Raw genomic sequence first — 14360 nt, 5'->3', positions numbered from 1 at the left:
GGCTGGGAGGGCCTTTTATTTCGCAGGGACGTCTTATCTTACATATTATGCATATTATACTAATGCTTGCACTGTTAATGGTGGTGTAGTATTCTGACATGCAGACAGACGAGTAGGCCTATTTAGTGGCTCAGTAAATTTGTATCTTAGTGAAGTGTTTCTGTACGATGGTGGGTCTTAAAAAATAACTTTCTAGATTAAAAATGACTCTTTTACATACTCTGCTTGAAAGCTTTCAAAAACTGAACGTTTATTCAGTTTTGGCTAGTTCGGACCACGCAATTAGCATGTGTCGATGTGGGCTGCAGTTCAGGTGGCTTCTGCTTGTGGAAAGAAGTCAGTCCCCCTCTCTGATAAAGTGTAGCTAGAAATGAGAGAACTGACAGAGTTAAAGGGAGCTGACAGGATGGAGGAGGGTTGTGAAGAAGACTTGTCACGGACACGTGAACAAGGTGGAGATGGTATTTTTAGGACGTCAGATTTGGAGGCGGAGCTTCCAAAATGTATTTTTTAAATTTTTATTTCATAACATCACGTAATGTAGAATATCATAAATTTTATTCACAGCAATAAAACATTTCTATTTTGAGATTCCACTACACAACAATCAGCCATAACATTAAAACCACATTGTCTAATATTGTGGAGGTCCCCCTTGCGCTACCAACACAGCTCTGACTCCACAGGACCTAGCCAGCCTCAAGTTTTTCAGCTGTTTGTGCTACATTAGATCTTCTGTGAGATCAGACAAGTTAGTCTTCACTCCCCTCACACATTAATGAGCTTTGGAAGCCCTTGACCCTACCTTAGACCATTATGGTAGGTACTAACCACTGCCTACCAGGAATTCCTCACAAGACATTTTGGAGATGCTTTGCCCCAGTCATCTAAACATGTCTATTTAGCCCTTTCCAAAATGACCTTATTGCCCATTCGGCTTTAGGAACTGACAAGAACTTCACCTGCTGCTTATTATATCCACCCCTTTAAGTGACATTGCAAGAAGACGATCAGTGTTATTCACTACACCTGGCAGTAGTTTTAATGTTATGGCTGATCACATGTTGTTAATGTAATGGCTGATAACAGATGTTATCAATGTAACACAACTAAGCATTAAGTTAAATGTAACTGATTTTATTCAGTTAAACCCTAAACAAAATTGAACCCTAAACTCTTTTTGTGGCACTTGAGTGGCAATTTTAACACGTCCACCTGAAAGCCCCCTGGAAGAGGGGTGTCCATACTTTCCTATGAAATGAAGTGAGTGAGTGAAGAGAAGCCTTGTAATTAGACAGCATCTGCGAGGAGCAGAGTGGCACGATAAGAGCACAAGACACAAATACACACATTAAACTCTGAACCAGGTTTTGCAACCGGTTTATTATTTAAAACCATTTACAATCCCACAAAAGGTCAATCATGCACTGCATTTAGTACTCGTTCAAATCTAATCCTGATCAATACACACACACAGGACATCAATATGCCGTACTATAAAGAAAAAACTAATAAATGTTCTTGTTACAAGATACACACCATCTGAGCTACTTCTGAGCAGGATAAAGTCTGCTTCTATTATAGAGACATTTTTGTTTTTGCTGTACAACATGCACAACTTGCCACCTTTCAAACCACATGTTTAAAAAGTATATAAGCACACTTTTAAGGTATTAAAAGTAAAAGTGTTGTTAAGATTTCTACTACCAAATGTTTCTTAACTCATAACACCTTAAATTGCAATTTACTAATGTAATTAATAAACATGTTTGAGACAGTAAATGCAAATGTTACAAAAAACCATGGTTAGTGATTAATTCATGTCTAATGAATGAAATTAAAATGCAATTTTACTCAAAAGGTTTTCCACCTTTTCCTTCAAGCCACCTGGAGGGTGGGGAAAGATGGGAAACATTAATAAAGTTTTCACACCTCTACAAGATCTTTCTTGTGATTAAGCACCCTTTACATCTTGTGTATTGGTTTGATGAAATCTGATACAATCAGCTTGTTTGATCAAGCCTAAACCTGCATGCCTGTGTCTTACCTTCAAGCATACAGTCACTTACCATCTCATGTTTTACATAACAACGAATGTTCACTTAAGGAGTGGTCTAGCATAACATCTCTCAGCCAGCCTGCCCCTTAGAAGCCATCTGAGAACGGGTATGGCCATGTGTGGCCTCTGTTGACACCAGGCCCAGGGTGCTGGCCACCAGGACGGCAACGTTTTCGCCCAGGCAGGCACAGATGTCAAGCAGGCAGCGTGTGCGGGCGGTCAGGGTGAGGGCAGCGGTGATCAGCTCGTAGGCCTCCCGCGTCACGGCCTGCCTGGCCCGGAGCACATCCAGCAGGTAGTTGAGACGCCCCTCAGTCATACAGTGGACGATGGCCTCTCGCCTCTCCTGCAGGAGCCGGCAGCAGCTCCAGCTAGCAGAAGAGTGGCATGCTGCTGGAGACAGGAAAGAGAGGTTTTAGGTTAACGTTTAGAAAAGCAAGACATTTTTAGATCATTCAACATCCTAACCTCACTGTTGCTCTTGTCGCTGAATGTAATCAAAATCCTCACAGCAGTGCTTCAATATCTATTAGGAAACCCTCTCTGGACAGTTGAGACAGTAACTCCAACAAAAGCAGGATAAACTTTTTTTATACCTTGATTTCAGAAGAAACAATAAATGAGCAGGTGTCCAAACACTTTTGTCCACATTGTGTATTTTAAGATACACATGGTACAAATACAAAATACAAATACTTTTTCATTTTTTCAGCAGAAAAGCATTGGAAGCGCTGAAACTATTGAATATTGCTGCTCCGTAATTCACATGTGTTAGGTGTGTAACATTGCAAAGACACAAAGGGATATCAAAATGTATAAATGTCTAATGCAACTGAATTGTTCAAACACCAAAAGTCTGCAAACAAGCAGCACAAATACACCACCATCTCAGCACAACCATACCATGCCTATTTTCCCACCCCCCTTTGTAGTCTTATTAGTAGATGTGCCACAACTAAATATTTACATTTATGGTACTACGGTAACTTTCTGGTACAGAAATGGGCCAGTGTAGTGTTACAAGTCTTGCCCAAGGACTGGTTTAGAGCAGCAAAGTTACCCAGACTGGGAATCTAACCAAAGCCTCTGACATGGCGTGGAAGCTTACCAAATACAGTCATAATGTTTCTTCATTCTAATTTGATTGTAATTATTATGCCAGAAAATCAGATTGTGAACCCTGATTCATGAATTAATTCAAATGAAGCAAATGGGAAATTAACATTTTAAACATTTTTTTTATTTAAACAAATTATATTTTTTTTTATTAAAAATGTTGAAGGCTTATTTTAAAATCTGCCCTGTTTTAGGGACTTAAAATCTGAGAAAACCCTGACATAGTGTCAGTGCTCTGCCATTTACTCGCACATAGCACCTACTGCTAATGCACATGCTAACAACAAAAAGAGCATGTACTTTTGTTTTATCGAAAGAGGCTTCATTCTGCAACTGCAACAAATAATCAAAAAGCAAGCTCCATAGATATTCTATTTAATAACATTTTCTCTAAGTTGCATGGCATGTTCTTTTGTCTTCATGGTGTACTTGTAGCCAGGAATACTGATTTACCAGTGACTGGACCTCCCAGACAGGTGTCTTTATACTACAGTCACTTGAGACACATTCACTGCACTCAAGTGATTTCGATTTCACTAATTGTAAGACTACTAGCACCAATTGCCTGGACCTTTGTTGAATTAGGTAAGTCACATTAAAGGTTGTGAATATGTATGCAATCACCTTTGTTTACACAGCACTGTAAAATGATTAATAAACACTGGCAAGGTCGAGGGCAGGTGTCATTCTGGGGTGTTGCGGGATGATTTTTTATTATTACATTCTTTATTATTAAGATATTTTGTCAAAATATTTATAGCAACAGCTGATTAGTCTACAGATATCAGAGACAGATAATAGAAAAAGGGCATTAGGCAATTAAATGCACCTCTATATCGAATATGTATAACGCTTGATGTTATTACTTGTGACACTAAAACTGCTTGTATTTGGGTTTTAGAATTGACCTATAACACAGCAGATTTCATGAGAATGTGGTCTCTCTTGTTTACCTACTTCTATATATAAATTGCAGTATGTAGGTGTGTACATTTGTTTTTGTTAGCAGCAAAATACTTAACATCAAGTTTAAACTGAACCTCAAAAGTAGATGAGTGTTTAAATTAGGCGAACTTCTGATCTTATTTCTAATCTTAAACTGCATACAAAACACAACTGTTTAACAACAAGAATGTTCCTTTAACCCTATCATTCAAACAATCAATTTCACTCACTGCTACTGCGGCCAACATTTAGCTTCAACTAACTAAAGCTAAATGTCAACGCTGTGATTAATAAAGCTACAGAACAACACAAATAATACATGCAACACAATCCTTTTAAAAGGCCAAAAACTAAGACTAATCCTGAGAAAAACAGCAGCCCTCATGGGAGGAAACGCGCTGGACACAGATAAGGCATCGGTGGGTCTGTCGTTCAGGAAGCCAGCAAACAGCCTTGCAGAACTGCTTACTGTGCACATGCGAGAGCACAACTCACACGGGAACTTGTTGCGATGTTTGTTAAGGGTACATTGGCTTTAGCTTTACTCAGCAGATATGTTCAAAATGCAAATAAATGGGCCCCAATTTGCATGTGAGGAAAAAAAGATACATGAAAAAGGTGAATATGCCACCTGTAGTCTCAGAGCTTCACTCTTACCCTGGTTTGCAAGACAGGGATGTTGCAGGGGAGCCTGCATCACGGTTGTTGGGGAGCCACATGGTGTGTTTGGTGGTGCCGGGGTCCGCGTTTGGGTTACACCACAGCCTACAACACACCTTCTAAGACCAGGGCTATGGCAAGGGATGCTGGGGGTTCCCTTTGACAAATTGGAATTACCTGCATTATCTAAAAATAAAATATCCACAAAGAAAATGTTGACTGACCACAAACAAAGTAAACAAACAAAAAAGAAGAGGAATGTTGTATACAGGTCTGACCACTCACCCCTGCAGCATGCAGTCGGAGGGGAAGCCCTTGCTGGAGTGTGGAAAGGAGGACTTCCTTTTGGACTTGTCCCATCTGACTTAGGGGTCCGTGAGGCAGGTTTATTCAAACAAGGCACATTCATTGGAATTGTTTTAGAGGTCAGGTTCTTCTGTGGCCCCATGCTGCCACTGTAGCCCTGGAGAATCATTTACAACTATTTGAATTAAGAAGTGATTGGTTTAAATTTGTTTAAATTATTTGAATGAACACACAGAAGATGAGTAGAAGAGCAAATATTAATATTAGCTTTTTAAAAGTTGAAGAAAATCTATTTGAGAAACAGTACCTGTTAAAGCACTTGTACTAATTGTACACTGTCAAAAACCACTATGTATAAACACATACCAAGTTCACTTGAAATTGTATTGTTTACTTAAAAAGGATTCAATACACATAACATATAAATAGCATTAGTCATAGGTTTAATAACAACTAACCAATAAATTTTGAACAGGCTTATGCCTGAATAATAATAATAGTGAATGTGGTGCCAATCCATGATATAATTTTAAAAACACATTTAATGAAAAAGAAAGAAACTGCCCCAAAATCATCCCAGGAGGCTATTCATTAAGTTGACTGAAACAATGCAAACGCTGTGTAAAGCTGACCTAAAGGTTAGTATGGTGTGTGTGTGTGTGTGTAGGGGGGGGGTGTGGCTGTCTTAATAATCTTTGTGAACTTTAAATGTGAATTTATTCACATGAACTGTTTACACCGTTCCTAGCTGAATGTAGGCTGCTAACCATTCAGGGCTCAGTTTCCATTCCTAGACACTTTACATTTGAACTGTTAGGCTAAATTAACTTATACATATGCACACTTTAAATCTGTACATTGTTTAGGCTTCTGACAGTATTCCAGGGTGCATTTTCTTATAAACAGGACACACTGATAAAATTACATAGTACTACAGAAACCCACCACCTTCCCGTCATTGTACAGAGTTTAGTAGTATGTTTGTACTGTATTTATTGCATTTAATGTTTTATTATCTGCTGTTTCATGTTACATTTAGCATATTGTCCTTCTGGATCACAGTATATTTTGATCCTCATTAAACACGCTGTTGTAAAGGAGTGACAAAGTTGACTTTGACTTTTGAATAGAATATATTAATCTTTGAATATTTATCTTTGTGTAATTTCATGGAAAACGAATCTAACAGTAGGTGCACTTGTATGGAAATGCTAATAATAGCGTTCTCTTATAATTCATCATATATATCATCATCTATCATCAACGTAAAGGATAAGTAGCAGACAATGAGTTAGCAGTAACAATGCTGTGGAGTTAAAACAGGGCTACATATTTTATAATGTGCACAGGAGTTTTCAGACGTACAATGCCACAAGACATACCTTCAGACGTACAATGCCAGACTTCAACTACACAGAAATATGCTGTTTTTACCTTTGCTCAACTACTGCCCTTCTATCTCTACTTGTAGATCAGCTGGCTAAAAACAAGTTCAAACCAGTCATGGAGGGGAAAATCTGAAAACATTGTTCAAACAAGATGGGGCAGGTATCTTACCTCTAGGTTGTTCAGTTCAATGGGCAGCTCCCATGCTGAGGCGCTTTTACAGCTGTGCAGTGCCCTCTCCTGGTGGTTTAAGAAAAACACACCAAAATTTAGGTGGATTTACAAACAAACAATCATGGTGTTGTGCTCAAAGTGATGTTAGGGTTGTAGGTTATCAATTTATCACAAAAGACAACTGAGGATTACCTTGCATGCTTTTAGCTTGTGGGCAGCATTAGTAGAAGCATCCAAGTCGAATGTTGCCAAGGCCTTTCTGAGTTCCACTACACACTCTGTTTTAGGATTAGATGGGATTATGGGATGGAATTGTACAATTGTGATGTTTAGTTTTCAAAAGGCAACTCACACTAACCTTCAGCCAGTGGGCGCTGGTTTGGCTCACTAGACCAGCATCTTATTACAAGCTGATTAAGGGCGTGGCGCTGGGGAGTTTCAGAGGGCAACAGTTTAATCCCCACACCAGGCTCTGTGCTCTCTGGAGTAGATAGTAAGAGGGTCTGCAAATGATCCATACCTGAAACAACAAATATAGGAATAGTTATTTTTGTGTGTCATACGCACATCTATTATTTTTGTTCTATTGCACCTACAGGCTGTATGTAAAGGTAAAGTCACACACACTCAAACAAAAAACATGTTTTCACAATTTTACTTTGACATAATCTGAATCTGACAGATGTCATTTACATTATGTAAAAATGTCATGATGACTGGACCAATAGAAATGCTGTAAAATCATTTGGAATAAAATCCTTTTTTACATTGACTTCCATTGAAAGTTAAGAAGGTATTTTCCTTTTTCCTGTAAGAGTTGCCATTTTGTAGATATGAAATTTTTACAGTGATGATACGTTAATGTGTTACATAAGGTTATTAGCCAACTGATATGCCACAAGGGTGAAAACAGAAGAGAAAGCAAGCAACAGCATGTAATACATTCTTTACAAATTAGGAACAACGTAAATATAAAGGGATAAAAAAAAGAGACAAAACCAAAAATAGACCTTGTTTCCTGTATGCCGTTAATCACACTACTCTTGCTAACTGGCTGGTGGGAGGAGGAAAACAAAGAGATTACTCACATGCATATGAAAAAGCGGCAGAGGTGATAACAATACCTACCTTCACACGGCCGCCTTCGGTTTAGTGCCTCCCAAATCAGAACACCAAAACTAGAAGTGAGACAAGTTTCAAGGTGAGCTAATCGGCAGCCACAAAAGGCACTCATCGACATTCAGAATCACAGCATGTGAATGTGTGTTTCAAGACTAGCAGAGAGAAACAGGATTCACAAACTCACCTGTATATGTCTGCTTTTACCGATGGCACACCACCTTCTATAACTTCAGGTGACATATAAGCCAAGTCTCTAAAACATGGTCTACCACCACTAGACACGGGTGCCCTTAAATCCAAGACCATCTGCTGTCCCCAGTCACACAACTTCAAAAAAAGAACAAATTTACATTGTTTTGTATATCATGAAGATAATCAAGCATATGGGGATGCACTTATTGTTTGTACCTTAGCCCGGTACTGCTGGTCAAGTAGAACGTTGGTGGCCTTCAGGGCTCCATGGGCTAGAGGAATGGCATGCAAGTGCTTCAGACCTTCTGTCACATCAAGTAGAATTTGGAGCCGAAGGGCTACGGGCAGGTCTGGATAAAGGTAAGTCTGACGAAAGTAAACAAATTAAAACATTAATATCTAACCACAGTACCGATTATTTCTGATTTCGCAAGCCCCTGACAACCTCAAAACATCTCAAGCATGTGAGAAGATTATATTCAAGCACAAACGGAGACATCAGCAGGTGTGGTGACAAGCTGTACATGGACAATCTTAAAAGACAAGCAGGAAATACAGGAAGTAAATGAAATTTAACAAGGCTATAAGAACACCAGCTTCTCAGAAAGACATACAATACAATCCAACCAACAAGTGCAGCAGACTTTCTCATGTAAATGAATGCAACCTTCAACTCTCCCTGACTCTTAACCACATATACCACTGGTAGAGCATCGAGTAGGTGGATGCTATATGCAGGGAATTTCCATACTGACACTGAAGATGAATATTTTTGCTTCCACTGCTGTTTAAAAAACTGCAGGTTCTTTTCACGCAAATCGCTCTCCAAGACTCACTTAACAGGAGTGACCATGTTTATGATAACCATTATAGAAGACTCTTTTGGCTTATTCTGGGCCTGGGAAACTGACCCATCATTCGCCATGTGATTTCAAATCTAAAACCGTATAAGCCTGGACACCCTGATAAATACTTGATCTACCGCCCTACATTTCTTAGATTTACATTACTGTTTGCTTTTTTTTCATGCAGTTCTCAAAAACACACTTTCCTAGATGCAGTGATCCCTGTATGAAGTCTCATCTTGGTGTTGACTGCATTATATTTTTATTGCTATACAATCATCATAATACACATATATTTAGGATTGAGCTAGCACTGTACGCGTTTAGTTACAACATAATTAAAAACCAGCTGAATGACCTGATGGCAGAAATGGAATGATAGCTCACCTCATGCAGTAGTGAATGCAGAGATCCCTCTGCCATCCAGTCCCATACTAACCCCTGCAGATAGCCAGCCTTGTACAAACCCAGGGGAAGCAGTATTCGCTCAGAACATACTCTGCCTAGTGTGAGTGCATCTTCCACCTGGGCAAGCTGGGCACTGCTACAAAAGCAGTAACACACACACACACACACACACACACACACACACACAAAGAATGAAAAAGAATAAAAGTGTTGCCTATTCTAGTTTCTGTTTACTATGATGGGACTTTTTTGCATGAGTACATATAGAGCACATCCAGGGATAATCACACAATCACACAAGTATTATAATTCTATTCTATTTTTTTAAAGAAATAATTTAGTCATACATGGGAATCTTTTTATGTATATTAATGTTTATTAAACAAAAACGCTAAACACCTACTAACCTTTCAGCAGTGGAGCAGTTGAGCAGCTTCACCGCCACTCGCCGTGCTGTTCCTTTAAGGCAGCCTCGCAAACAGGCGTCGACGCTCGTTCTGACCAAAGCCACGTCTCTCAAGTCTTCTTCGCGAAACACCTTCAGAACAGAAGCCTGGGTCATCGTTTGAGGTCCGTAAGCTTAATTTAAAAAATAATTATAATTACATTTATACGTCTAGAGAGAGGAGGAGAGGCTGCTGCCCGGTCTCTCTCAGAGCGTGGAAATGGAGAGTGTTCGCGCGCGTGTTGTATGACATCATGTGTTTATGTCTAATCTGATTGGCTGGTGACCTTGTAGAAATCCCCTTCTTCAACCCAGCCACCTTTCACTGTCTTGTAACTCTCCGTCTGCGCTCAGGGGAGAAGTCAGCGTAAAGAACAGCAATAACGAAACTAAAACCTCGAGTTCTTTAGCATGAAATGGTATAAATATAAAGAATAAAGGTGTAAAGAAGACGTATTTTGTGAACTTATATTTATCATATCAATTTCTTAATATAATTTGCCAAACTTTGCCATTCTTATAAATTTAAGTGAAAAGAACTTCCCCTCTTACACCAATGCTTGTCATGCTAACTTGGCCACCAGAATGCCAGCTTCCTTTTCTTTGACATGATGATTTATGTAATTATATGAGTTTCATCTTCTTTAGAAGAAAGTCACACTGTGTTCTTTAAAGTTATTGTGAAAAGCATTGTCAGGATACTCCAGCATATACAGTCTTATGCAAAAGTGATACATTGTTGTTGTTTGTTTTTGTTTTTTTTTTTATTAAAAAAGTAGTAAACATAGCCACTGTGGCTTTTCAAGAAGCATCTAACCCTAAACAGTTAATGTGGCCAGTACATAAGTTTGGACACCTTGAGCATGACAAAGACTCAGATCAGTTTTGAGATCAGTCTCAGACCTTGGTAAGCAAATCAGGCATCAGACATGTTCACCAATTGTAAGAAGGAACTGCCAGCTAAATCACATTGGCTATCTACATGAAGATCACTATTCAGATCTTTAAGAAGATGGCCAAGTATTTTTAGCTTTAGCTTCTAATAAAAAAAATGTGCTAAACAAAAGGGTGACCAAATGGTTGCATAAGACTCTAGACATATACTCAGCACAATCTATATATATATATACAAGTGCCTCAAAAGCAACTTGTGTGTGTGTGTGTCTATGTGTGTGTGTCTGTGTGCGCACTATTGAACATGCATTGCCTGAAACAAGAGCTACTGCAGTCTTTTGCATTTGTAATCCTCAACTATTGTTTCCTTCTGCCAGAGTAAAGAAGTGGGAATCCCCGTGTTTCTCTAGCTCATGTGTTCCTCTAGATCTCACATGCTATGGGTAAAGTGAGGACTGCTGACAGAGTAAAGCCAGGCCCAATTATAGACTTGGTTTTCACCTAAAAAAAAAATGACGGTGATACCAATACCTTGATTCTTGATAAATTCCTGAACAATATTTTAAATAAAATCTTCAAAATAACTAAACATATGTCATGGCTAAAACCAACAAAGAATGTGAGGTGTAAGAAGGGTGTAAAGTTACATAATTGCAAAATAATTAGGAAGTGTTGCAGTTAATAACATGTAGACATGCTTCCAGAACATACCATATTAATAATATTTACAGTTTATACTGTAATACAGTGACATAGTTTTATGTCAAGTATATATTTTATTTCCATATGTTTGCTCCGTATTATTCTATATTTTCCACTCTAAATGGTTTGCTCATGTAATATAAGAGTTAAATGTGAGGAAATACAATGAAGATCACAGATTTTAAAGCACGTTAACAGGTTCCTCCACAGTTTCAAATTGGAGTAAAAAAAATTGATGGAATTCTGCTCTCTACCAGAAAACCCTTCAGGAGAATGCCCAGCTTAAAAGGCTGTGTCACTCGACAGCCCCCAATCCCAAATGTTTAATCTGCTCCACCGGGCCAATGTGGCTGCAGGTTTTCATTCTAGCCAAGCAGAAGCACAAATGATCAGTTGTTTGAAGACTCACAAACTCACCTTTGCGATAAGATTGGACACCCCTCTACCGTGACTACCTATTACTTCACTCCTGGAAATGTTTTGGTAAGCTGGACACTTCTGGGAAGGTTCGCTACTGTTCCAAGTTTAGATAAAGGCTCCCATTGTTGTTACCAGAACATTAGAAATGACTTTGTACCCCTATACACTATAATACACATTATGTCCAAATGTTTGTGGACACACATTCTAATGTATGCAGTGTTTGTGTTCCATTCCCATTGTTGATACAGACGTGCAATTGCACATACACAGCATGTCTCGTCCCTGTAGAGAATTATTACCAATGGAATAGGACTCTCAGGAGCAGTTAAATATAAACCTATTGGCACCATGTATAAAGCCCCCTAGCATTGATCTATGGAGCAGTGTTCTCTGGAATGATGGTTCTTCATCCAATACTTTTGAAGCTGATTTAAATCAAATCCTCTCAGCAATGCTCCAAAATCTAGTCGAAAGCCTTCACTGGACAGTAGACACATTACTCCTACAAAATCAGAATAAACTCTTTTTTAAACACCCTTGATTTCAGAAGAAACAAAGAAGAAAAAAATAGATTAGGTTATATTTAAATGATGTTTAGATTCAACAGGTTAATTGGTTGCTAAGGGGCAGTTACTTTTTCACTCAGGGCTAGTTGGTGTTGGATAGCCATCAATAAATACATTTATTTTATAAATGTAGTTTGTGTTTACTCAGGTTTTCCTTGTCTTAAACAAATAATTGTAACAAAAATAGAAGAAACCATGAAGGGGAAACACCTTTTTTAATTTCACTGTTGTTCTGCATGGGAAATCAGGGGAGTTTGTGGAGGACACAAAGTTAAGGAAGTAAAAGACAGATTATATTTCAGGCCCTATCAACATATATAGCTTATAAGGCCATGATGTTGTCATCAAAGCTGAGTCAGTCTGAGACTGTGGCCATGCTACACTGACCCCAACTTTCACATGGTGAGTGTGCCACTGAATAATGAAACGCTCTTTGCATGACTGGCTCCTTCCCTGAATCTCCACCAAGACTGCAAAAACAAGAACAAGCCTTATTGTTCTGTTTCAGTGAAGGCTTGTCAAAGTCAACCTGAGCTATGCCCCCACTCAGGGCCTTCATGACCATTGGGAGGGAAGTGATTATTCTGTGTTACAGAAAAGGGGATGTCCAAAATAAAAAATAGGATCTGGCAGTTGAGTCACAGATCTAACTACTTTCAGATCCATTTTTAGCATCATGGAAATGTATGTAAGTTATACTGTTTGCAATCTGTTTGTGCAGGAACATAAACATAAGTACAAGTCAGTGACTATGTTCATTTTTAAGGCAATTCACGTAGGTGTTAAACTTAACACTAAGTATACTGCATGTCCTCTTTTAAATCCAAATTTAGGACATACATTTGTAAAGAGAAATATGAGCATCCCTGCTCAAACTGCCTATTTAGCTGATTTTCAGAATGATAAATTAAGCAACCAAACCAGTTAAACCTGAAATCTGGGGATAAATGAAGATAAATAAACTAAAAGTATCTAAATACCTAAACCTCTAAAAATAAAAGGTATGATCGTTTTAATGACGTGACATGATCTTTTTTTCTTTTCATGTCCAATAATTTAAGAAGTTCAATTATTATTTAAATGTTAGTAAAAGGGGCAGTGGTGGCTCAGCGGTTAGAGTGCCAGGCTATCGATAACAGGGTTGTGGGTTCGATTCCTGGGCTTGGCAAGCTGCCACTGTTGGGCTCTTGAGCAAGGCCCTTTACCCTCTCTGCTCCCCGGGCGCTGGAGTTGGCTGCCCACCTGTGTATGTAACCCACAGATGGGTTAAATCCAGAGGACACATTTTGCTGTACAGTGACAAATACATGCACCTTTACCTTTAAAAGAATTACTTTAATATAATTTAATATCAATAACTTAACAAAACCAAAAGTGGCATTAAATAGCATTAACCATTTGTAATCCTTAAAAGTGCACTAGAATGGAAAACTGAGACATACCAAATCTAACTTAACCAAAAGAGAGCTGTAAGATAGGCCAATTCCAAAACTTCAAATCTGTTATATAACAGTATTGACTCCAAATTTACATACACCCAACCTACTATAAAAAGCTCTGAAAGCCATTACTTTTTCCTGTAAAATTTGAGAAAGCTAAACCTGGGAAAATGATCAAGTTTTGGGCTAAATGCTAGACTGGCCACAATCTCACAATCTAAGGTTTCTAAATGTACACCGCCATGAAAGGCCATCAACATGATCTGGATGCTGGTGCTGTAAACCAATGGTGCTGTAAACCAACCAAATAAAGCAGCCCACCATGAAAGAAAATGAGGGACAATGGGCTTGTAAAACCACAACTGGACACATCCTTAATATTTATATTTCAAAGAACCTTCAAAGAAAAAACAACAAATGCATTGTTTGGCAAGTTTAAACTTGGTTAATTAATATTGTTATTACACGTATAAAATCTTATGTCTGCAAAGTTCTTCTCCTTAATAGTTAGCATGATGTAATCAACATGCAGAAAGCTGTTCTTGTATTTGGAAATCTAGGAAATCAAAAACAGACAAAACAGACCCCTAATTTGATATATTTATTTTAATATTCATTTTAAAATATATTTGACAGTTCTTTTAAGACTTAAAGTAGGTGACAATGACAATGTCTGTA

General features: G+C 38.4%; 1 protein-coding gene across 2 annotated transcripts; it reads right to left on the bottom strand.

Moving 5' to 3' along the window:
• Positions 1-1364: 1364 nt before the first annotated feature.
• Positions 1365-9889, bottom strand: LOC140538147 (receptor-interacting serine/threonine-protein kinase 2). 2 transcript variants are annotated; one of them, XM_072660589.1, is made up of 11 exons: positions 9621-9889; positions 9193-9349; positions 8177-8326; positions 7953-8095; positions 7775-7824; positions 7005-7166; positions 6839-6924; positions 6644-6712; positions 5066-5243; positions 4778-4966; positions 1365-2452 (listed from the first exon to the last, which is right to left on the bottom strand). In XM_072660589.1, the coding sequence occupies exons 1-11, from the start codon at positions 9773-9775 to the stop codon at positions 2130-2132; spliced, it is 1662 nt and encodes a 553-aa protein (XP_072516690.1). In that variant the 5' UTR covers positions 9776-9889; the 3' UTR covers positions 1365-2129. The 2 variants fall into 2 exon arrangements, with proteins under 2 accessions (XP_072516690.1, XP_072516691.1); XM_072660590.1 differs by having other exon boundaries at positions 1365-2449.
• Between the last annotated feature and the right edge of the window lie 4471 nt (positions 9890-14360).

Source organism: Salminus brasiliensis, chromosome 17 (genome assembly GCF_030463535.1).
Source record: "Salminus brasiliensis chromosome 17, fSalBra1.hap2, whole genome shotgun sequence".
NCBI lineage: Eukaryota > Metazoa > Chordata > Actinopteri > Characiformes > Bryconidae > Salminus > Salminus brasiliensis.
Note: the sequence above shows the minus strand (reverse complement) of the source record. Positions and strands in the feature narration are given on the sequence as shown.